The 26,087-nt window shown below is 45.6% G+C and overlaps 1 protein-coding gene across 4 annotated transcripts in view; it reads left to right on the top strand.

Annotated features, from left to right (window-relative positions):
* ZFYVE28 (zinc finger FYVE-type containing 28) overlaps positions 1–26,087 on the top strand; it is a 162,232-nt gene that overhangs the window by 86,404 nt on the left and 49,741 nt on the right. For all 4 annotated transcript variants that reach the window (XM_077280183.1, XM_077280179.1, XM_077280180.1 and 1 more), the window contains exons 2-4: positions 10,406–10,546; positions 22,854–22,991; positions 25,729–25,931. In XM_077280183.1, the coding sequence (XP_077136298.1) occupies positions 10,406–10,546; positions 22,854–22,991; positions 25,729–25,931 (482 nt within the window). The remainder of the gene's footprint in view (positions 1–10,405; positions 10,547–22,853; positions 22,992–25,728; positions 25,932–26,087) is intronic.

Consider the following 26,087-nt stretch of genomic DNA (forward strand, 5'->3'; position numbering starts at 1 on the left):
AAAGAAATACCAAAAATATTTTACTAAATACACACATCTTAGGGAATTGTGCAAAACATATTCAGAGTCTGTCTCACGGTGGAAAAGAAAAACAGAACAAACAAAAAAAATGCTCCATTTTGTTGTCCCATATTGTATTGATTTCTATTAAAATCTGCATGGGACAAGAAGCTAGCTACTTCCTCCCTCACTATTCCAGGCTGATGGCTGTGTTGGCTTCTGTTCTTATAGAAATGGCAGGAGACGCTAACTGCTTCCTCTTTCATGTATTACAGACCAATAACTACAGGGATTTGTATTGAAATCTGAATGGGAGGAGAAGCTAGCTACTTCCTTCCTCACTATCCCAGGCTGATGGCTGTATTGATTTCTGTTCTTATTTGATCCGGAGGAGAAGCTAGCTACTTCCTCATTATCCCAGGCTGATGGCTGTATTGACTTCTGTTCTTATTTGATTGGGAGGAGAAGCTAGCTACTTCCTTCCTCACTATCCCAGGCTGATGGCTGTATTGACTTCTGTTCTTATTTGATTGGGAGGAGAAGCTAGCTAGTTCCTCATTATCCTAGGCTGATGGCTGTATTGACTTCTGTTCTTACTTGATCGGGAGGAGAAGCTAGCTACTTCCTTCCTCACTTATCCCAGGCTGACGGCTGTATTGACTTCTGTTCTTATTTGATCGGGAGGAGAAGCTAGCTGCTTCCTCATTATCCCAGGCTGATGGCTGCATTGACTTCTGTTCTTATTTGATCGGGAGGAGAAGCTAGCTACTTCCTTCCTCACTGTCCCAGGCTGATGGCTGTATTGACATCTGTTCTTATTTGATCGGGAGGAGAAGCTAGCTACTTCCTCATTATCCCAGGCTGATGGCTGCATTGACTTCTGTTCTTATTTGATCGGGAGGAGAAGCTAGCTACTTCCTTCCTCACTTATCCCAGGCTGATGGCTGTATTGATTTCTGTTCTTATTTGATTGGGAGGAGAAGCTAGCTACTTCCTTCCTCACTATCCCAGGCTGATGGCTGCATTGACTTCTGTTCTTATTTGATTGGGAGGAGAAGCTAGCTACTTCCTCATTATCCCAGGCTGATGGCTGCATTGATTTATGTTCTTATTTGATTGGGAGGAGAAGCTAGCTACTTCCTTCCTCACTATCCCAGGCTGATGGCTGTATTTGACATCTGTTCTTATTTGATCGGGAGGAGAAGCTAGCTACTTCCTTCCTCACTATCCCAGGCTGATGGCTGCATTGACTTCTGTTCTTATTTGATTGGGAGGAGAAGCTACTGTAGCTACTTCCTCATTATCCCAGGCTGATGGCTGTATTTACTTCTGTTCTTATTTGATCGGGAGGAGAAGCTAGCTACTTCCTTCCTCACTGTCCCAGGCTGATGGCTGTATTGACTTCTGTTCTTATTTGATTGGGAGGAGAAGCTAGCTACTTCCTTCCTCACTATCCCAGGCTGATGGCTGTATTGACTTCTGTTCTTATTTGATTGGGAGGAGAAGCTAGCTACTTCCTCATTATCCCAGGCTGATGGCTGTATTGACTTCTGTTCTTACTTGATCGGGAGGAGAAGCTAGCTACTTCCTTCCTCACTGTCCCAGGCTGATGGCTGTATTGACTTCTGTTCTTATTTGATCGGGAGGAGAAGCTAGCTACTTCCTCATTATCCCAGGCTGATGACTGCATTGACTTCTATTCTTATTTGATCGGGAGGAGAAGCTAGCTACTTCCTTCCTCACTTATCCCAGGCTGATGGCTGTGTTGGCTTCTGTTCTTATAGAAATGGCAGGAGACGCTAACTGCTTCCTCTTTCATGTATTACAGACCAATAACTACAGGGATTTGTATTGAAATCTGAATGGGAGGAGAAGCTAGCTACTTCCTTCCTCACTATCCCAGGCTGATGGCTGTATTGATTTCTGTTCTTATTTGATCCGGAGGAGAAGCTAGCTACTTCCTCATTATCCCAGGCTGATGGCTGTATTGACTTCTGTTCTTATTTGATTGGGAGGAGAAGCTAGCTACTTCCTCATTATCCCAGGCTGATGGCTGTATTGACTTCTGTTCTTACTTGATCGGGAGGAGAAGCTAGCTACTTCCTTCCTCACTTATCCCAGGCTGACAGCTGTATTGACTTCTGTTCTTATTTGATCGGGAGGAGAAGCTAGCTACTTCCTTCCTCACTGTCCCAGGCTGATGGCTGTATTTACATCTGTTCTTATTTGATCGGGAGGAGAAGCTACTGTAGCTACTTCCTCATTATCCCAGGCTGATGGCTGCATTGACTTCTGTTCTTATTTGATCGGGAGGAGAAGCTAGCTACTTCCTTCCTCGCTTATCCCAGGCTGATGGCTGTATTGATTTCTGTTCTTATTTGATTGGGAGGAGAAGCTAGCTACTTCCTTCCTCACTATCCCAGGCTGATGGCTGCATTGACTTCTGTTCTTATTTGATTGGGAGGAGAAGCTAGCTACTTCCTCATTATCCCAGGCTGATGGCTGCATTGATTTATGTTCTTATTTGATTGGGAGGAGAAGCTAGCTACTTCCTTCCTCACTATCCCAGGCTGATGGCTGCATTGACTTCTGTTCTTATTTGATTGGGAGGAGAAGCTACTGTAGCTACTTCCTCATTATCCCAGGCTGATGGCTGTATTGACTTCTGTTCTTATTTGATCGGGAGGAGAAGCTAGCTACTTCCTTCCTCACTGTCCCAGGCTGATGGCTGTATTGACTTCTGTTCTTATTTGATCGGGAGGAAAAGCTAGCTACTTCATTATCCCAGGCTGATGGCTGCATTGACTTCTGTTCTTATTTGATCGGGAGGAGAAGCTAGCTACTTCCTTCCTCACTTATCCCAGGCTGATGGCTGTATTGATTTCTGTTCTTATTTGATTGGGAGGAGAAGCTAGCTACTTCCTTCCTCACTATCTCAGGCTGATGACTGTATTGACTTCTGTTCTTATTTGATAGGGAGGAGAAGCTAGCTACTTCCTTCCTCACTGTCCCAGGCTGATGGCTGTATTGACTTCTGTTTTTATTTGATCGGGAGAAGCTAGCTACTTCCTCATTATCCCAGGCTGATGGCTGCATTGACTTCTGTTCTTATTTGATCGGGAGGAGAAGCTAGCTACTTCCTTCCTCACTATCCCAGGCTGATGGCTGTATTGACATCTGTTCTTATTTGATCGGGAGGAGAAGCTAGCTACTTCCTCATTATCTCAGGCTGATGGCTGCATTGACTTCTGTTCTTATTTGATTGGGAGGAGAAGCTAGCTACTTCCTTCCTCACTATCCCAGACTGATGGCTGTATTGACTTCTGTTCTTATTTGACCGGGAGGAGAAGCTAGCTACTTCCTTCCTCACTATCCCAGGCTGATGGCTGTATTGACTTCTGTTCTTATTTGATCGGGAGGAGAAGCTAGCTACTTCCTTCCTCACTATCCCAGGCTGATGGCTGTATTGACTTCTGTTCTTATTTGATCGGGAGGAGAAGCTAGCTACTTCCTTCCTCACTATCCCAGGCTGATGGCTGTATTGACATCTGTTTTTATTTGATTGGGAGGAGAAGCTAGCTACTTCCTTCCGCACTATCCCAGGCTGATGGCTGTATTGACTTCTGTTCTTATTTGATTGAGAGGAGAAGCTAGCTACTTCCTTCCGCACTATCCCAGGCTGATGGCTGTATTGACTTCTGTTCTTATTTGATCGGGAGGAGAAGCTAGCTACTTCCTCATTATCCCAGACTGATGGCTGCATTGACTTCTGTTCTTATTTGATCGGGAGGAGAAGCTAGCTACTTCCTTCCTCACTTATCCCAGGCTGATGGCTGTATTGACTTCTGTTCTTATTTGATCGGGAGGAGAAGCTAGCTACTTCCTCATTATCCCAGACTGATGGCTGCATTGACTTCTGTTCTTATTTGATCGGGAGGAGAAGCTAGCTACTTCCTTCCTCACTTATCCCAGGCTGATGGCTGTATTGATTTCTGTTCTTATTTGATTGGGAGAAGCTAGCTACTTCCTTCCTCACTATCCCAGGCTGATGGCTGTATTGACTTCTGTTCTTATTTGATCGGGAGGAGAAGCTAGCTACTTCCTTCCTCACTATCCCAGTCTGATGGCTGTATTGACATCTGTTCTTATTTGATCGGGAGGAGAAGCTAGCTACTTCCTTCCTCACTATCCCAGGCTGATGGCTGCATTCACTTCTGTTCTTATTTGATTGGGAGGAGAAGCTACTGTAGCTACTTCCTCATTATCCCAGGCTGATGGCTGTATTGACTTCTGTTCTTATTTAATCGGGAGGAGAAGCTAGCTACTTCCTTCTTCACTATCCCAGGCTGATGGCTGTATTGACTTCTGTTCTTATTTGATTGGGAGGAGAAGCTAGCTACTTCCTTCTTCACTATCCCAGGCTGATGGCTGCATTGACTTCTGTTCTTATTTGATCGGGAGGAGAAGCTAGCTACTTCCTTCCTCACTATCCCAGGCTGATGGCTGTATTGACTTCTGTTCTTATTTGATCGGGAGGAGAAGCTAGCTACTTCCTTCCTCACTATCCCAGGCTGATGGCTGTATTGACTTCTGTTCTTATTTGATCGGGAGGAGAAGCTAGCTACTTCCTTCCTCACTATCCCAGGCTGATGGCTGCATTGACTTCTGTTCTTATTTGATTGGGAGGAGAAGCTAGCTACTTCCTCATTATCCCAGGCTGATGGCTGCATTGATTTATGTTCTTATTTGATTGGGAGGAGAAGCTAGCTACTTCCTTCCTCACTATCCCAGGCTGATGGCTGTATTGACTTCTGTTCTTATTTGATTGGGAGGAGAAGCTAGCTACTTCCTTCCTCACCATCTAAGGCCGTTGGCTGTTAGTGTATGCAAAAAAAACCCTGCACAAATGAACTCTACAAGCCTGATTTTTCTTAGATGACTTGAGAAAAACTACCAGGATTTATATCTGCAGGAGCCTTGTTGGGTTATTATTCTGTGGGTATTTTCTATTACTGGAAGGCTCCCATGATTCTTTTGTTATTTGATGGCCTTTGTGGGATCCGTTGATCTCCAGGGTGGTCATTTATGTTTTATCACATTGCTTGCACACATTTATGATATTATTTTTATTGCTGTTGCAGTTGAATTATCCGGATTTTTACTTTCGCGCCGATCTTGAGCTTTTTGTCACTTCTCCGTAGATTCCGCAGAACTAATTACACCTTTAATATATGATCCTCGTATCCGATGTTATAAAATAAAGTTTTAGCCTGCTGAGGATGCACGGCACATGCAATACCATCTACCTAGGGCTTGTTTTATTGTGCAGCAGGAAACATTCAATTAGTTTTTATGGATGGCGGATGGTGAATTCCCAAGAAATCCTGTGTTATGTTAAATTGTTGAGTAATCATATATGTGTGTGATGACCTGCGCAGCGATTATCAGTTCTGCCATCTTGTTTGCTCAGCAGATCCCCAAATACTGTTTATCTCTCCAGTTACACAATGCCTTGTATCAGTTTGAGATGCTAGGATGTTGGCTCTCATGTAAGAAGACCAATTTCCCAATATGTGATGGAATGAGAACTTCAGAACTTTACTTTTACTTTTTGGGCCTTCCATCAGATGGGTCCATATAAATAGAAGCCATGAAAATAGTCAGGGGGTGCTAAACCCTAGCTAATGTGCACATCTAACAGTTGTTGGATGTGGACATAACACGGCTGGCCATGGAGCACCTGGAACGACGCCGGCTGTGGTGCAACTGGAATGGAGAACCTGCAATGGCGCCGGCTGTGGTGCACCTGTAACGGAGAACCTGAAATGGATTCAGTGGTGCAGAAACTGGAATGGAGAACCTGGAACAGCGCCGGCCGTGGTGCAACTGTAATGGAGAACCTGGAATGGAGCCAACAGTGCAGCAACTGGAATAGAGAACCTGGAACGGTTCTGGCTGTGGTGCTCCTGGAATGGAGCCAGTCGTGGAGTAACTGGGGCGGAGCATCTGGAATGGAGCCAGCCGTGGAGCACTTGAAGCAGAGAACCTAGAACGGTGCAGGATGTGCTGCACATGGAATGGAGCCAGCAGTGGAGAACCTAGAACGGTGCCGGCCATGGTGCACATGGAACAGAGCCAGCAGTGGAGCAACTGGAGCGAACAACCTGGAGTGGAGCTAGCCGTGGAGCACCTGAAATTGAGAACCTGGAACGGTGCCGGCTGTAGTGCACCTGGAGCGGAGAACCTGGAATGGAGCCGGCTGTGGAGCAACTGGAATGGAGAACCTGGAACAGTGCTGGCTGTGGTGCTCCTGGAGTGGAGAACCTGGAACGGAGTTGGCTGTAGAGCAACTGGAATGGAGCCAGTTGTTTAATAACTGGAACGGCGCACCTGGTATGGGGCCAGCTGTGGAGAACCTAGAACAGTGCCGGCCGTGGTGTACATGGAATGGAGCCAGCAGTTGAGCAACTGGAGCGAACAACCTGGAGTGGAGCCAGCCGTGGAGCATCTGTAATGGAAAACCTTGGACGGTGCCGGCTGTAGTGCACCTGGAGTGGAGAATGTGGAATGGAGCTGGCTGTGGAGCAACTGGAACGGGGCACCTGCAACGGAGCAAGTCATTGAACATCTGGATTGGAGTCGGCCATGGAGCCCCTGGAACGGAGAACCTGGACCTGTGCTGGCCGTGGTGCACCTGGAACAGAGCCAGCAGTGGAGCAACTGGAGCGGACAACCTGGAATGGATCTGGCCATGGAGCAACTGGAACTGCATTGGCCATGGAGCAACAATTTATCATTTCCCCCTTCTCAAAGGGGTCTGTCCCACCCCAATCTGCTACGGATTTGAATGAGATTAGGCTGTGTTGAACCCCCAGTTCTCACCTTCCAACCCCACACTGGTATGATAACGCCCTATTGTCAATTTATTCATAAATTTCCAGGAGGAAAAACAGAGAAAAAACACAATGCAGAAGATTCTACTTCATAAAATAAATGAGCAAATATTTTTATAATCTAAGAATAAATGACGTTTATCATAATATCATTTTGCAAGTCTTCCTCTGTTGATTGTTTTTCAGTTTTCGTGGTAGTCATTAGTGTCAGTCGTTAGTTTGTTGGGTGTCTTTCCCTTGTGATCACTTTCTCGTGCCTTGTAGCTAGACATGTCTATGGGTCCTGTAAGGTGATATGACCGTCGGCCTCAGACGTCGGTGTTGCTGTATGTACACACGCTCGTGTATCGTACTCTTGTGTTTGTCCTGATGTCATGTGTTGTGTGTGTGCCCAATGTCAGGTGGCTGCCGCTTCATGATTATGCGGTATTGACATTTGTAAAGCGTTGTGTATACTCTTAATGCTGGACACACTGCTCGGATCACAGATTAGTTTCCTTTACGCTTGCCATACTCCCATTAGGAGAGTACCACTGTCTCATTAATATAAATAGTCAATAGCTTGTTTTTAACCTATAAAAAAAATCTCTTTATAACTTTAGAGGACCTGTGACCAGGTCCACAGTGACCAGCTTTTGATCTTAATTTATTCTTGCTGCTCCCCTGAGTATTCCATTTTTTTTTAAACCTGTTATATGGTTCCAGGGATGTGGGCCTTTTGCTAATTATGCTATTTACAAGGGGGCGTGGCTTACTAGATCCTCTGGGGAGTGTCTTTAGGCTGATACGTGGTCTCATCTCATTTGGGATGAGGAGATCAGGGTGCACATACAGGGTCTAGTCTCATCTCAGATCAGGAGACCAATGTACCCATACAGGGTCTAATCTCATGAGGAGATCAGTGTGCCCATGCAAGGTCTACTGCTATCTGGGATCAAGAGAAACAGGATTTAGTTCCATTTGGGATCAGGAAATTCGTGTGCTCATACAGGGTCTAGTCTCATCTGAGAGAGGCTGCAGATACAGGGTCTGGTCTCACCTGGAGTTCAGGGTGCAGATATAGGGTCTGGTCCCATCTGGGATCAGTAGATTAGGGTGCAGATACAGGGTCTTATCCCATCAGAGATAGGGAGAACTGGGTGCAGATACAGGGTCTGGTCCCTTCTGGGATCAAGTACTCAGGATGCGACTACAGGGTCTGGGATCAGGAGCTCAGGATGCACATTTCATGGTCTACTCCCATCAGGAGCTCAGGGTGCAGATAGAGGGTCTAGTCTCATCTGGAGTTCAGGGAACAGATACAGGGTCTAGTCCCTTCTGGGATCAGGAGATCAAGGTGCAAATACGGGGTCTAGTCCCTTCTGGGATCAGGAGATCAAGGTGCAAATACGGGGTCTAGTCCCATCTGGGATCAGGAGATCAGTGCAGATACAAGGTCTGGCCACATATGAGATCAGGGGGCAAATACAGGGTTTGGTCACATCTGAAATAAGGGTATAGATACAGGTTCTAGTCCCATCTGGGATCAGGAGTTGAACTTGCCCATTCAGGGTCTAGTCCCATCTGGGAACAGGAGATCAGTGGGTCCATACAGGGTCTAGTCCCCTCTGAGATCAGGAGATCCGTGAGCCCATACAGGGTCTAGTATCGTCTTGGATCTGGAGATATATTAGGGTCTAGTACCATCTGGATTAGGAGATCAGCATTCCCCTACAGGTTCTAGTACCATCTGGGATCAGGAGATCAGTGGGCCCATACAGGCTCTAATCCCATCAGGAGATCAAAGTGCAGATACAGGGTCTGGTCCCATCTGGAGTTCAGGGTGAAGATACAGGATCTGGTCCCATCTGAGATCAGGAGACCACGGTGCAAATACAGGGTCTAGTCCCATCTGAGATCAGGAGATCAAGGTGCAGATACAGGGTCTGGTCACAACTGAGATCAGGAACTGAACTTGCCCATTCAGGGTCCAGTACCATCTGGGATCAGGAGATCAGTGGGTCCATACAGGGTCTAGTCCCATCTTGAATCTGGAGATATTAGGGTCTAGTACCATCTGGGATCAGGAGATCAGAGGGCCCATACAGGGTGTAGTACCATCTTGGATCTGGAGATATCAGGGTCTAGTACCATCTGGGATCAGGAGATCAGAGGGCCAATACAGGGTCTAGTACCATCTTGGATCTGGAGATATTGGGGTCTAGTACGATCTGGGATCAGTGGGCCCATACAGGGTCTAGTACCATCCTGGATCTGGAGATATTAGGTTCTAGTACCATCTGGGATTAGATCAGAGGACCCATACAGGGTCTAGTGCCATCCTGGATCTGGAGATATCTGGGTTTAGTACAATCTGGGAGCAGGAGATCAGAGGGCCCATACAGGGTCTAGTACCATCTTGGATCTGGAGATATTGGGGTCTAGTACGATCTGGGATCAGTGGGCCCATACAGGGTCTAGTACCATCCTGGATCTGGAGATATTAGGTTCTAGTACCATCTGGGATTAGATCAGAGGACCCATACAGGGTCTAGTGCCATCCTGGATCTGGAGATATCCGGGTTTAGTACCATCTGGGATCAGGAGATCAGTGGGTCCATACAGGGTCTAGTACCATCCTGGATCTGGAGATACAGTATCAGGGTCTAGTACAATCTGGGATCAGGAGGCCCATACAGGGTGTAGTACCATCCTGGATCTGGAGATATCGGGGTCTAGTACAATCTGGGATCAGGAGGCCCATACAGGGTCTAGTACAATCCTGGATCTAGAGATATCAGGTTCTAGTACCATCTGGGATTAGATCAGAGGACCCATACAGGGTCTAGTGCCATCCTGGATCTGGAGATATCCGGGTTTAGTACCATCTGGGATCAGGAGATCAGAGGGCCCATACAGGGCTAGTACCATCAGAAGATCTGGGTGCAGATACTGGATTCCATAATCCTAAAACTGGTTTCTCACTGTGACTGTAGCAGCATGAAGCATACGCAGTGCTCCTTATGTCTGATTGATGTTTCTGCAGCTCCGCGTTTCCAGCCTCTCCTCCCTTTCCCATGTAAGTTGAGGTCAGTGAATTTCTATTCTGTCCCCGGCAGTGAGAGCAGCCAGCTCTGGCAGCCCTGATTTTATTACAAGAATGAGAGGCGATAGATGGAAGGTGGATTGTTTCTGCCGACGTAAATCACATTTATCGCTGTGTTGTGGCAGCCAGGCTGAGCTACAAATAAATAAAGCCGTGCTTTACAGAAAAAGGGCATCATGCAAAATATTTTTTTGGTGAGAGAGCGCAGAAAATCGAAACTCATGATCCATTGTGTGGGCTCCCTCCACTGAGAGCAACAAGCTCGGGGTCACAAGGACACTGGGGATAGAGATGGGTTACGTTGATAATCTCACTGGTGAACACTTAACTGTCAAAATAAAATATATATATATACTGTTCCATTGTCTTGGTATCATTTGGCCCATCCATATATAATTTTTTTTTTTTTTTTTTAACCTTTTTCTAGAGGTCAGATCCGCAGCTTCTTGCTCAATTCTACTATGCAGACGAAGAACTCAACCAAGTGGCGGCTGAACTGGACAGCCTGGATGGACGGAAGGATCCTCAGAGGTGTACGCTGCTCGTGAACCAGTTTCGTTCATGTCAGGTGAGTTAGTAAATTAATGTTGGTTGTGTTTTTAGGTGATTGGTTTTGTGGTGATCCGTAAGTGGCAACCTGATCCTTTACAGTAAGCCCACATGGGAAAGAATAGCAGTGGATTTTAGCAGCGCAGGTAAAATCCGCAGCAAATTACCCTACCCATGGATGACATTTTAAAAAAACTTTTCCACACATTGCAGACTTTTCCTAGGGGCAGATTTGCATCTGCAGGATATCTGTTTCTTTTGCATCAATTTTACAGCTTTCAATGTAGCAGGGGTGAATCCGCGGTGGAATCTGCTTGCAACACGTGCATTTCATTTCTGCAGATTTATTGTGCAAAAAAAAAAAAATCTGTATGTGGACGTTCCCTTACTGGTCATGCAAACACAGCGCTGTAAATATGGATGTGCCTGCTACTTCAGCTTAGCCGTAATATGAGAATAGGGAGAACAGTACACAGCTACAGAACCAGGTACAGTCACATCTAGTAGTACAGTGATGTCAGTCCACAAAGTGCTGCAGCCTATTCCTTCTGTTAATTGGTAGGTAGGGAGGGTGATATTTGGGGATGTGACCCACCAACACTCATAAATTGATGGCTCATCCTAAGAATAGGTGATTAACTAAAGAGGCTGGGCAGTCCTTTTCTGTTACATACTAGGATGAAGTGATGTGTTGTTTTTTTTTTAAGATTTATGGGATTTGTCAAATTGCAAAGTGAAACAATCCAAAAGGTTTGGTGGCAGCGGCAAATTTCCAGCGGAAAAAAAAGCCAAAAATGGTATAAAGATAGATGTGTTACTAGTACAATGGTTTTCTCCATAAAACCAGCTATGAGGGGCAACCTACAGCTATGTACGTACCAGCTGCCAGTAGTGGGGGCAAACTACAGCTATGTACCAGCTGCCAGTAGTGGGGGCAAACTACAGCTATATACCAGCTGCCAGCAGTGGGGGCAAACCACAGCTATGTACCAGCTGCCAGCGGTGGGGGCAAACTACAGCTATGTACCAGCTGCCAGTAGTGGGGGCAAACTACAGCTATATACCAGCTGCCAGCAGTGGGGGCAAACCACAGCTATGTACCAGCTGCCAGCGGTGGGGGCAAACCACAGCTATGTACCAGCTGCCAGCGGTGGGGGCAACCTGCAGATTTTTACCAGCCTTGCAATTTTTTTAATCTCATGATGCAAAGTTTCATTGAAAATAATTTACCCTTAGAGGTTGCAAAAGACAACGGCAAATGCAAATTGCGTTAGCCAGATGCCGGAGATCTCCCGGGGGCTTTCTTATAAAGCTAATTAGTCTATAGATGTAAGTATTGCTTGTGTTGTGTTCCTAGTTAAATATGTGCAGTGCCAAAAGAATACAGGCCAATAATGTGATAAACTGATGTTTTAGAAAAACACGAGTTTAAGCCATAAAAGAACGCTTTAGTTCCTGCCGAGCGAGATGCGCTTTCATCATTAACCCCCTGCTGCATCCGAGAAGGAGCCGCCGGTGGATCAGCTAATGGCTGACATCAGACGTGAGGAGAGTGTAGGACTGCATCAATGTCAATCATCGACACAACCGCCGCCGCGGCGGATCGGATCACTGCGCTCCATACGATGAAGATCAAAGCTGTGCCAAGCCTCCAGACACTTCTGCCCTTGGACTATGTAATATCCGGGCCCGGGTTATGTTTAGTATAGACTGGTAATGAGTGAACGTGCTCGGAAAAGGCGTTCTCCGAGAATGCTCGTGTCTTCAGCATGCTCAAAAAAATATTCGAGTCCACGTGGCTGTTCGACAGCTGCAACAAATGCAGGGATTGTCTAACAGGCATGTGCTGTGGCTGTCGAACAGCCGAGAGGACTCGAAAATATTTTTCAAGCGCGCTGAAGAGACTGGGTTAGCACCCGAGCGTGCTCGGAGAACGCCTTATCCAACCACTTTCACTCATCACTAGTGGAGACCTCTGGGCAAAAGTTTGATGGGTGGCCACAATCACAACCCTGGACCCCGAATGTTTTGACTGCCCCAAACAGCCACATACATGGCCCTTTCTACTGAAGTCTATGGGAGTTTCAGGTGGTCTTCTAGGGTTGAGAGAGAGACTTATTTGTATGTGAACCCCTGGAGAGGTTGGGTGGTCCAGGAGGTGATACCTGTACAAAGCTGGAGGCCACAGTGGCTGTGTGATGGTAGAAGTCTCAATTGTGCCTATAATCCGCCCCTTGTTATATCGCTTTTTTAAAACCATTATGCGTGCCCCTTCAGGTATTCATGGCTGAGACTGGATCACCACTTTAAGCTTTAAAGTGACAGCATTGTTAGTGGCAATCTTTACTGTTCCGTCAGAATGGGCGTCCGCTCTGACGGAATGTTGATGAGCTGCAACCGATCAGCGGCCACTGACTGCAGCGATCACATGGCACAACAAATCACGTTACCCAACGGGAACAGCAGCACTTCGGGAGATGTGAATACATTATTTTGAGGCCTTTCTGCCGCTCACACTTGACCACTGCTGCAGCGATGATGTCGCGAATACAGCACGTCGTGGCTGCATCCAATCAGTGGGTTCAATAGTCTTGTGATTGGCCAAGCCCAGTGATTGTCTGCAGCAGTCACGTGCTGTAGTCCTGACATCATTGATGCAGCCTGTCAGCAAAAATCAGGGCAACAGCGGAGAGGCACCACTGGAGCAAGATGGATGACAAAGGGAGTACAGCTCATTTTGTTTTACGAAAATGATGTCTATATAATAAAGTAAAAAAATGAACCTAGAACACCAGTCAGTTTTGGATGTTGCAGGAAGGGGAAATTTAGCTGCTCTACTGGAAATGGGGAGGGTCTTTATTTCAGGAAGTGAGAAGGGGCTTTTGTTGCTCTACAGGAAATGGGGAGGGTCTGTGTCTCTATAGGAAATGGGGAGGGTCTGTGTCTCTATAGGAAATGGGGAGGGTCTGTGTCTCTATGGAAAATGGGGAGGGTCTGTGTCTCTATAGGAAATGGGGAGGGTCTTTGTCTCTATATGGGAAATGGGGAAGGTTTTTGTCTCTACAGGAAATGGGGAGGGTCTTTGTTTCTCTATAGGAAATGGGGAGGACCTTTGTCTCTACGGGAAATGGGTTGGGTCTTTGTTTCTATGGGACATGGGGATGGTCTTTGTTTCAGGAAGTAAGAAGGGTCTTTGTCTCTCTACGGGAAATGGGGAGGGTCTTTGTCTCTGTATAGGAAATGGGGAATGTCTTTGTTTTGCTACAGGAAATGGGGAGGGTCTTTGTCTCTCGATGGGAAATGGAGAGGATCTTTTGTCTCTATGGGAAATGGGTTGGGTCTTTGTTTCTATGGGAAATGGGGAGGGTCTTTGTATCTCTATGAGAAATGGGGAATATCTTAGTCTCTATGGAAAATGGGGAGGGTCTTTGTCTCTCTACAGGAAATGGGGAGGTCTTTGTCTCTCTATGAGAAATGGGGAGGGTATTTGTCTCTCTATGGGAAATGGGGAGGGTCATTTTCTCTATGGGAAATGGAGAAGGTCTTTGTCTCTACAGGAAATAGGGAGGGTTTTTGTTTCATGAAGTGAGAAGGGTCTTTTGTTGCACTACAGGAAATGGGGAGGGTCTTCATCTCTCTATGGGAAATGGTGAGGGTCTTTGTCTCTATTGGAAATGGGGAAGGTATTTGTCTTCACAGGAAATAGGGAGGGTCTTTGTCTCTATAGGAAATAAGGAAGGTCTTTGTCTCTCTACAGGAAATGGGGAGGGTCTTTGTTTCTCTATGGGAAATAGGGAGCGTCTTTGTCTCTCTGCGGGAAATAGGGAGGGTCTTTGTTTCAGGAAGTGAGGGATCTTTTGTTTCTCTACAAGGAAATAGGGAAGGTCTTTGTTTCTCTACAGGAAATGGGGAGGGTCTTCGTCGCTATGGGAAATAGAGAGGGTCTCTATCTCTGTGTGGGAGGTGGGGAGAGTCATCTTTTTCTTTGGTCTTGCTTTCCTGTCTGTCACCCTGCATATAAGCATGACAGAGGTGGGATTTCAGTTTAGGGCAGGCAAGTCATTGGGCAGCTAGATGTCGTGCATGCTATAGCACCTATAGTTATGGCAGAATGCTGATGAGGAATCTGTCATTTTAAAAAGAAAAGTAGATGGCAATTGAGAATATGGACAGTTAGTGCAAATATTAGACTGGTGTGTGTATCAAAAATAGTTTTATCTTTGGGAAGAAAAGCTTTAATATAAGGAAAAAGCTACTTAGATCTGAGACCGTGCTGCACTCTGCCGGGTGCTCGTGCTGCGCTCTGCCGGGTGCTCGTGCTGCGCTCTGCCGGGTGCTCGTGCTGCGCTCTGCCGGGTGCTCGTGCTGCGCTCTGCCGGGTGCTCGTGCTGCGCTCTGCCGGGTGCTCGTGCTGCGCTCTGCCGGGTGCTCGTGCTGCGCTCTGCCGGGTGCTCGTGCTGCGCTCTGCCGGGTGCTCGTGCTGCGCTCTGCCGGGTGCTCGTGCTGCGCTCTGCCGGGTGCTCGTGCTGCGCTCTGCCGGGTGCTCGTGCTGCGCCATCCATGTATAAGCAGCTGTGCTACTTTCTGTTCTGTCATCTCCATGATTTTGCTCCTACCCAATCATGGTTAATTATTGATGACTTTCAGAACGGCAGATAATTAATAACTCTAATAATTGTCTGTTAATTAAACCGCAGCAATTTTTTTTTTTTTTTTTTTTAATTGAGTCCTCCCGCCTCCTTTGTTTAGTTGTTGCACCGTGACGTGCTTAGGTAATGTTCGCTTGTCGTTGTGATTTGTAATGAGTGCTAATTACACGGGGACGTCTTTAGGCATGAAATCTGCAGCGAGACTCTTCTCCGGGTCTAATGAGCTGTACAATGTGCTGCTGTCTCCCTGCAATGTGCGCCTCCTCCTGCAATGCTAATAAATCTCCTCCTCCTTCACCAGAGAGAGGAGATCCAGGGGACGGATCGCTAAATATACTCGGAATTTGCATTTCTCCGATCTGCACATGATAAATCTTTATATTAGTCAATAAATGCAGGAAATGGAGCTTCAGCCATCGCTGCCACTGCCGGTTTGATTTATTCTGCCCGAACGCCATCCTTTAAAAATCTACACACAAAAGTTGGGAATTTCTAAAAATGTCAGTCAGGAATTTAATGCAGATACAGGCTGTAAAGCGATCGGCTTGTTGGATAATGCCATCTCTGGTGTTGCGTCTCTCCTGCTGAGGTGGTTGTATGGCAACAGGAGGAACAGGACTGGAATCTTGGAGTTCAATGAAGCGGAGACCACTGTCGATGCAGCAGGATGGGCAGAATGGCTGCACAGTAGCTGGGAGAACAGGACTGGAACCTTTGAGTTCGATGAAGCGGATACCACTATCTCGACGCAGCAGGATGGGCAAAATGGCTGGACGATATATGGGAGAACACGACTGGAACCTTGGAGTTTGATGAAGTGGAGACCACTATGATGATGCAGCAGAATGGCTGGACTGCAACTGGAGGAACAGGACTGGAACCTTGGAGTTCGATGAAGTGGATACCACTATGTCGACGCAGCAGGATGGGCAAAATGGCTGGACGATATATGGGAGAACACAACTAGAACCTTGGAGTTTGATGAAGTGGAGACCACTATGATGATGCAGCAGGAAGGCTGGACGGAAACTGGAGGAACAGGACTGGAACCTTGGAGTTTGATGAAGATGAGACCTCATGGTAATATACCCGAATAGATGCAGTGATGTAGCAGAGCAGAGTGAGTCAGGAAGTCCAATGCAGAGCTGACTCAAAGATATAGCTGAATCCATTACTGAGTGGGAATGTCACTGAGTCCAGTACTGAACTGGTTAGTAGCGGAGCCGGGAATTTCACAATGTCTAGGATTGCATTCACAGCATTACAGAGTTGTGATACTCACAAGGTTCATTTACTACCAGTTATATATTAGGGTAGTTAATCAGTCTGGGCCAAAACTGACCTTTAGACAGCCGAGCCTAGCAATGTAGCAGAGCATATGCCAGGAGGCCAGCCGTGGATTTCAGAGCTGGGTATTTTTTCAAGATGTTTGAAGCAGAGTTAGTGCAGTGTCGCTACCCCAGAGAGCTTCATGTATGAAAGCTACCTGAATACTCAGACGGCATCCAACTGCCTGAGCTTTCCTACAAAGTAGTGTGCATTGTAAATCTACACTCAGAAGAGCAGAGAGAGGCGACCGAGACAGGAGAAGGGTGCAGCACCCAGCACTGGAGCCAGGACAGCTAAATAACCAGGGCTGTGGAGTCGGTAAGCCACAGTTGCGACTCCGACTCCTGGATTTTATCAGGTTCCGACTCCTTCATAAATGGCCAATTCGTAACAATACATTTACTGTTGTAAAATATTAACATCGTGCTTATTCAGTTTCTCACCATCATATAAGTAATCAGACCACTTAGAGCAAAAACTATATTTATTAGAATACAATTAGAATATAGCAAATAACTTTTATAAACTTTTCTAAACTCTTGTAAGTAAATATGCAATAAACACTGTTATGTAGTTAATAAGAAGAAATCTATAAATTTGTCCTCAGAAAAATTATTGCCTCTGTCAGATCCTCCATGGATGCCCTCAAATCTGATCTAATTATTTTGAGAGCAGAGAACAACCTCTCTACACTAACTTGGGTTGGTGGCAAAGCAGTAACCACTCGGGCAACATCTCTGACAATGTCAGGATACAGAGGAATCGCTTGTTGCACTGTTATTTTTGATGAACGGTCAAACTTCTCAATTTCTTTTAGTGCACATGAAAAATTCTGCTGAAATCTACTGGCTGTGTTCTTTGATGGGGATGACTCTTCTTCTATGCGGGAACGCTTTGCACGGTCCTTGTGATCCAAATATTTTTCTAAATTAAATTCTTCATCAGTTGATGAGGGTGAAGATGTGGCAGGACGACCAAATTCTTCTTGTTCCTCCTGACTGTTCTGCAACCCTTTCATCCTTACTGCCATTTCAAACAGAGCTTCTTTTCCTTTAGTTAGCTGTTGATCATCTAGAAGAATCCGATGCATTGGGTCTACATAAACAGCTGCCAAAAGAATGTTATTTTGTAATAGTAGCTCCTCTCTCCATTTCATTGATATAGCAATGTCACTTGCAATTAACCCTCCTCTTTGGGAGAGGCGAAACATCAGGTTCTTCCACTCCTTTAAGAAAATACCTGGAGTTAAGTTCTCTGCTTGTAATTTTTTAGTCACTGTAAATGGGGGCTCTAGCAATTTTTCCAGCTCAGTCACCTGATTCCACTGACTTTTATTTAGCGTCAGTTGAGGGTTAGCCATATCTACAAGAAAGGTTTTCAGTTCAACCAAGCGCTGAATCATTAAGTACTGCCCCATCGTGTGGCTTGATCAATAATTGCCCCTTTTCCAGCACGTCTCTTCAAAATTGAGTCAACTTTAGGGGTTCTGGTAACAGTAGCCAATTTTCTCACCTTGCCAATCAGTGCAGCAGCATGTCCTTCTTGCAGACTGTCTCTTATAGCCAGCTGTAGCGTATGCACAACACAGCGCATGTGATGAATGAAAGAACGTATTGACAGTTTCAACAAGATCATCTAAACTATCATGTTGCTGTTCATCTGAAGCAACTTCAGTTTGCTCCTCAGTTACAATACTGTGTTCCTCTATTTCAAACATTTCTGTGTCTGTGGACCCAGAATGTTCTTCTAGCTGCTGGTCACCATCATTATTCTCATTCATTAGCTTAATAGTACTTATCATATTTGAAGCATTGTCAGTTACGACAGAAAGAACTTGCTCTTTTTTAAGTTCATAGTCTTGCAGAACCTTTTCCACCAAGACCTGGAGAAACTCACTGGTGTGATGAGCTTTGGTGTCTTTTACTGCCAATGTCTTGGTAACTATTTCATTTTTGTCACAAACAAATCGGACATTGATGGCAAAATAGTTCACTCTGTGACGTGTGCAGGCATCCATTTTAAGAAACAGAAAGCGTCCCTTGAGAGTTTTTTAAGTTCTTCCTTTTGTTTAAAAGCTTCATCGATTACTAATTTTCTAATACTCTCTCTCTCCAGAGAAACACCAAGCTTGCGGGCCATTTCCCCATTCAGACACACAAAAGCTGGTCGTGAAAATAATGAAATAGGCACACTATCCTTTACAACAAGCTCTATGATCTGTTTTTTAAATATATCTACTGTCATTGTCACAGTAACTTTGTCACTGACAAAATATCTTGCAACTGATGGCTGCAAAGTTCTCTGCTCCTTTGTTTGGCTGGAAGAGCTGTGCACTGGTTCATTGGTTTGGATGCAGTCTTTCTCATCCACTGCTTTCAGTACTTCTGGATGAAAGCGCTGTAAATGTCTCTTTAGATTAGAAGCTCTGGTAGGAGCATTTTTATCTTTGCCTGAATATGCACTGATCTTGGCTTCACAGCATTTGTTTTCGTCTCGATCATTTGTCATATACTGACAGACATAATGTTTTCTATCTTGAGTGATGGTGAAATGTTCAAATACAGCTGATTTAATGTGACGCTTCTTTGACATTCTCAGGTTTTTAATTCTGCATTCACAATCCAAGTGACAATTGTTTTTCCTAACAACAATTGTACAAAATTATTGCCAGGTCATACAACTGATATAGTGGTCAGTAATACTGTTATTCCTCATGTACTCACAGTTAACTGATGCAAAGTTTGTTGAAAGGATAATACTTCTTACAGTCTTCCTCTTCTGAGTAGCAGCTGTGAGATGCTTGGAAGACGCACACCTAGTAAACATCTAGTCTAGAGGAGGAGCTTTACTACTAAGAATTTGCAACACATTTTCACTTTCAGTTTCATACATTGTAAGTAGGGGGGTTGGGCAGCATGAGGTTAACCAAGTATAAGATTAGATAAGGGCAGTGGAGGACAGTGACACACAAGAAGTAAGAAATGTCTCCAGCAGAACTTCTTATCACTGTTGTCCATAGTTTGATAGAACATATATATTTGAGTAACATTTATAAAATTCATATGAAAGTTCAATTATGAAATATTAATACATTTTTTTTAAAAGCTGGAGTCGGTACATTTCTACCGACTCCGACTCCAGCCAAAACTAACTCCGACTCCACAGCCCTGTAAATAACGCTTGGCTTATTACTCCAAAATGGTTGTGTATACAACAGCTTGCTTTGTTATAGGGCCCTCAGTCATGGCGAGCTGCATAGGATTGTAACATACTTGAGTAATGTAGGATAATAATCCCAATTTGGAGCCTGTTTATTATATTAGATTCATTTGGAACTTTTCCAAACAATTACTTGGCCTGAATGGCCTTCCTTGAACCTCACTTTTATTTATTTAAAAAAAATTTTGTACCCCGGTTTGGCTTGTTTTCTGATTGTGACTGCTTGCAGCCACCACTAGAGGGAGCCTGGGAGCTTGCTGCACACTGCTCTCTCATTGAGCTTGATGTAAGGGCTGTATGCAGTAACTGGAACTGCTCCCTCTGGTGGTGGCTGCAGAAAAGCATTAGATTGGCGGGACTCTGTGCCAAGCATTCTGGATCCAGGTCCGGCACTGGTCGTGGAGGAGCAAAACATTAATACATTTCCTATGGTGCAATAAGGACATGTCCACTTTAACATTAGCCAACGTGGCCGGGATGACTAATAAAAAGCCGATCTCCATCCCTCCCGTAGAAATGACCCCCAGGATCATTAGTTTCTCTATTTTATGTATTGTTACTAAATATTCAGTGCGGATATTGATCAGAAACTTCAGATTCCCCATTTTCTTGGCTCTGTAAGAAATTTTGCTTTTTCCTTTCCAGCAATCACTCATAAACATGAGCCCCCTGTGTAAATTCTGTAGCAGACCCCACTTGCCATTTATAACATTGGTGTCTTCTTATTTGGCATAGACCCCCACTCTGATACAGTACCAGCACCCGGGTACAACCTCAGTCTCTGCGCCCGCCGTACCCCGGGGCTGAGACTCCGCTGCTTGGATTAGTGGCTTAGTATTTGCCATTTCGTTCCATTCTAAACTTGTTAATTATTGCAAAAAGTAATAGAAGTTAATTCAGCACAAGTAATTACCCAATAAACGGGAAAAATCGCTCCATTAATTCTGTAACTGCTCATTTGACCAACGTCAAACTTTGTTCTGACCCAGTTAATGGTGACTGCAGGCGGGTAGGCAGCAGATATCGTTCGGTCACCCTTAATTACACGTGTAATTAGGCACTTGTAGTTTCTTGACCAGCCCTGATGATGATTGGCAATTATTCCGGATAGCCTAGCTTTAGCAGTCGCTGCACTTGTGTGTCCTGGTAACCTGCCGCTGCCATCTAGTGGTGGTGGATAAAATTGTGCCTGCCGCTGCCATCTAGTGGTGGTGTATAAAATTGTGCCTGCCGCTGCCATCTAGTGGTGGTGTATAAAATTGTGCCTGCCGCTGCCATCTAGTGGTGGTGTATAAAATTGTGCCTGCTGCCATCTAGTGGTGGTGTATAAAATTGTACCTGCCGCTGCCATCTAGTGGTGGTGGATAAAATTGTCCCTGCCGCTGCCATCTAGTGGTGGTGGATAAAATTGTCCCTGCCGCTGCCATCTAGTGGTGGTGTATGAAATTGTGCCTGCCGCTGCCATCTAGTGGTGGTGTATGAAATTGTGCCTGCCGCTGCCATCTAGTGGTGGTGTATAAAATTGTGCCTGCCGCTGCCATCTAGTGGTGATGTATAAAATTGTGCCTGCTGCTGTCAAGACTCAGTCAATAAATATCTGCAGACATGGACTGATGAGATGACGGACCAGATGGATGCACCGTGGCTGGATCAGTAGCCGGTACGGACCTCGGTACGGTTGAAGATGGACTTGAAATCCACTCCCAAACTTACTGCCAATTGTTCAGTAACGAAATTAATCATCAAAAATACACGTTGCCTAATAATTCTGCACACTGTGTACTCTAGGTTTCTTGAATGATTGCTTCCACAATTTATGCAAATATCAATAGAACAGAAAATAAGGATCTTGGTGATGCATCTCCTATAAATATACGTCTTTCTCCATTTATGAGCCATTTCTTTCCTTGCCTTCTGAACTCATCTTTGACTCTGAAAATCTGCTCCATTCCATGTTGGTCAAAGCAAAATAGAGTTTCAGCTGACTGAGAGATCAGGTTACCACTGCCTATGGAAGTCTTGTGTATAGAAGATGATTGGAAGGAGGAAGCAACAGATTGAGAATCAGTCTGAGAAACACTCTTTTTTTTTTTTTTCTGCTTTCTAGTAAGAGGCTTATCTCACCCCAGAGCTGGATTCACAGCTACACTGTGAAGTACTGTTGTATAATGTCTTTTTATGGCTTATCTTAACCCTTTAATTAGTGGCATAGGGTCCATTGGACCCCAAACAAGTTTGTTTTTGTCATATTTCCACAAGTATGGAAGGTAGGTAACCATCAATTTTGGGTGCCCCTCTCTACTCGGCGCAATCAATGGTGCAAGTATTCTGGCGCGATTCACTGAAGGGGTGTCTGGTGAAATCAAGTTACTAGTGATCCAAAGAATGGCATTAAACAGTGGGGAGACCCGCACAGATTTGGCATAATGAGTAACTTGTATCCCCTTTTCGAAATGGAGCGGCGGTGCTCAATTCATTCTTAGAGCTTCCAGAATTCGCAGAGTGCAGCCCTGTAAGACTGGAGCAGGGGTTCAGCATTCCCTCTAAATCAGTGTGGAGCTCGCTAGATCTCCTGCCGATTAGTTTACTAAGTTCTTCCACTGCCTATGAGGCTTTCAAAAAATGGCGGTTAGCGTGTGCACGAAGTGTCCAAGAGGCCCCACTGAGGGCATCTTAATCCATTGTGAATGTTCACTGACCCACTTGTGCTTCTTGCAAAATATCACTGCTTGCACTTTTACAGTGGCGTTCATGCTCCAGTGCCCATACTCTGGTGATGCCCATACTCCAGTGCGCATACTTTGGTGATGCCCATGCTTTGGTGATGCCCATGCTCCAGTGCGCATACTCTGGTGATGCCCATGCTCCGGTGATGCCCATGCTCCAGTGCGCATACTCTGGTGATGCCCATGCTCTGGTGATGCCCATGCACCAGTGCGCATACTCTGGTGATGCCCATGCTCCAGTGCACATGCTCCATCTACTACTCAGAGTTTCTCTCGAGTGCACAGGGATTCTGGAACTTGTGACTGACAGCACTGTAGCAGGTCACGGGGATCACAGGGGTGTAAATCCAATAAATAAACAAAGCTAAATTCTCACCTTTCTTGTATTTTTTTTCCCATTTAGGACAATGTTCTGAATATCATAAACCAGATCATGGAGGAATGTATCCAGCACGAGCGGGCCAACCGGGACTTCTGTGTGAAATTTCCTGAAGAAATTCGTCACGATAATCTGGCAGGACAGCTCTGGTTTGGCGCAGAGGTAAAACACTCACATTTTTGTATAGTGCCAACATCCTTATTGTTTGCTGCCAATATTCCCGCTGTACAGGCAGATGGTCAGTTGCACGCTCTGCCATATAGCGGTCATCTGTACGATCGGGAGGTTCAGGTTTTTATTACCTACGGGAAGTACAGGGAATAAGGGAAAGTCTATTGTAAAGTATCTGATAAAGGGGCTGTCTATTCCTCACCCATCATCCACGGGTGGGGGATATAATACTGCTCTAATGACTATGACCAAAGATCAGCTCTCCACCCTCCTGTGAAGATCACACCTCACCACTTGCACGCTTGACCCGCTCTCGTCCCACCTCATCCCTAACCTCGCCACAGTCTTCATCCCAACTCTAACACACCTCTTCAACCTCTCACTCACAACTGGTGTCTTCCCCTCATCCTTCAAGAATGCCAAGATCACACCCATCCTCAAAAAGCCCTCCCTTGACCCATCCTCTGAGTCTAGCTACCGCAAATATCTCTTCTCCTTTATGCCTCAAAACTACTGGAACAGCATGTTCATCTTGAACTGTCCTCCCACCTCTCCTCCTGCTCCCTCTTTGACAATCTGGCTTCCGACCGCACCACTCAACTGAAACTGCCCTAACTAAAGTCACCAATGACCTACTATCCGCCAAGAGCAAGCGACACTACTCTGTCCTCCTTCTCCTGGACCTGTCTTCTGCCTTCGACACTGTTGACCATTCCCTCCTGCTACAGATTCTCTCATCTCTCGGCATCACAGACTTGGCCCTTTCCTGGATCTCGTCATATCTAACAGACGGAACATTCAGTGTCTCCCTCTCCCACACCACCTCCTCACCTCACCCCCTGTATCGGTGTTCCCCAAGGCTCAGTCCTAGGACCCCTACTCTTCTCCATCTACACCTTCGGTCTGGGACAGATCATAGAATCCCACGGTTTGCAGTATCATCTCTACGCTGATGACACGCAGATCTACCTATCCGGACCTGACCTCACCTCCTTACTGACCAAAATCTCACACTGTCTGTCTGCTATCTCGGCCTTCTTTTCTGCTCATTTTCTAAAACTGAACATGGACAAAAATAAAATTCATCATCTTCCCCCATCTCACTCTGCCCCTCCACCAGACCTATCCATCAATGTCAATGGCTGCTCACTTTCCCCAGTCCCGCATGCTCAGTGCCTCGGGGTGATCTTCGACTCTCCCCTCTCTTTCAAGCCACATATCCAAGCCTTGCCTCCTCCTGCCATCTCAAACTCAAAAATATTTTCTGGATCCATGCATTCCTTGACCATGAAACCATAAAAACACTAGTGCATGCCCTTATCATCTCCCGCCTCGACTACTTCAACCTCCTACTCTCTGGCCTCCCCTCTAGCACTCTGGCACCACTCCAATCCATCCTACACTCTGCTGCCCGACTAATCCACCCGTCTCCCCGCTATTCCCCGGCCTCTCCTCTCTGCCAAGCCCTTCACTCGGTTCCTATTATCCAGAGACTCCAGTTCAAAACCCTCACCATGACATACAAAGCCATCCACAACCTGTCTCCTCCATACATCTGTGACATGGTCTCCCAGTGCTTACCTACACACAACCTCCGATCCTCACAAGATCTCCTTCTCTACTCCCCTCTCATCTCTTCTTCCCACAACCGCATCCAAGACTTCTCCCGTGCTTCCCCCCTACTCTGGAACCCTCTACCCCAACACATCAGACTCTCGCCTACCATAGAAACCTTCAAAAAGAACCTGAAGACTCACCTCTTCCGACAAGCCTACAGCCTGCAGTGATCCTGAACCTACTGAACCGCCGCACGACCAGCTCTACCCTCTCCTAGTGTATCATCACCCGTCCCCTGCAGACTGTGAGCCCTCGCGGGCAGGATACTCCCTCCTTCTGTACCTGTTAGTGCCTCGTTTTTTTGCTCATGTTTATTGTACTTGTCTATATTTGCCCCGTATTCACATGTAAAGCGCCATGGAATAAATGGCGCTATAAAAATGTATAATAATAATATTATTAAAGGGATATAATACTACTCTAATAGTGCTGAAGGAATCTAATAATACTCTAGTAGTAGTACTAACGGAAATAAAATACTATTACACTAGTATAGTGCTAAAGAAATATTGAACTAATGCTACTACTCCAATATTGGTACTAAAAGAATAAGTTACCAGCATTTTCACTCTTGGCGGCTTTATTTTACACATCGGCTTTTCTGAAAGCTCGTGCACACGTGGTTTTTTTTTGTTTTCTTTTCTGCTCGTATTTTGACCCTTGAAGCATTTTTGTCAATTCTTTCATTGTTTTTGCAAAGTTCTTCACCCACCCAAATGAATGGGGTAAAAATCACAGCGAAAAATGTGTGTATTGTACAAAGTTTTCTTCCTCCAAATATTTTTTGGTACAGAAAAAAAAAACACGGCAAATAACACATCATGTGGGCATAGCCTACTAATAGTGCGGAATAGTAATCGTGCCATAGGGATGTAATCATACGGCGGTGATGGAGCCGTGATAACACTACTCTTTGTATTGGCTCTTTTTCTTTTTTTATTGATCCATAATTGAGAACGGCCATTTTTGGGGGGATAATGAAATAATGATGTATGGCGGCACGTTGACCTTACTCTATGTACTTTGAGGGGCAGGTAGCCACCAGGAATGGACCCTCACCAGGACACCCCTCCAATAGTATCTTGCTGACATTCTTCATCTCTTCCGCCAGTGTTTGGCTGCCGGTTCGATCATCATGAACCGAGAAATTGAGAGCATGGCCATGAGACCGCTGGCCAAGGACCTGACCAGAAGCCTCGAGGAAGTTCGAAACATTATCCGAGACCAGGCCCTCAGGGATCTGAACTTCTACACGGAAAAAATTAAGGACTCTCTGCGCCACTTTGATGTTCTCTTCGCAGAGTTTGAACTAAGGTAAAATCGCCTCGTAGATGTGACCTTAGGCGGGCGCAGTGCCCAAAGATTGTGCCTGGAGAGCTAAACTTGGAGGTGAGGTCGGAGCCTCCAGAATTGGGGCTCGTGGGTTTGCATGGAGTTGGCCTATGCATTAAGGGGCTTAAACGTCTGAAT

The sequence above is a fragment of the Ranitomeya variabilis genome, chromosome 1, assembly GCF_051348905.1.
Source record: "Ranitomeya variabilis isolate aRanVar5 chromosome 1, aRanVar5.hap1, whole genome shotgun sequence".
NCBI classification, from domain to species: Eukaryota; Metazoa; Chordata; class Amphibia; order Anura; family Dendrobatidae; genus Ranitomeya; species Ranitomeya variabilis.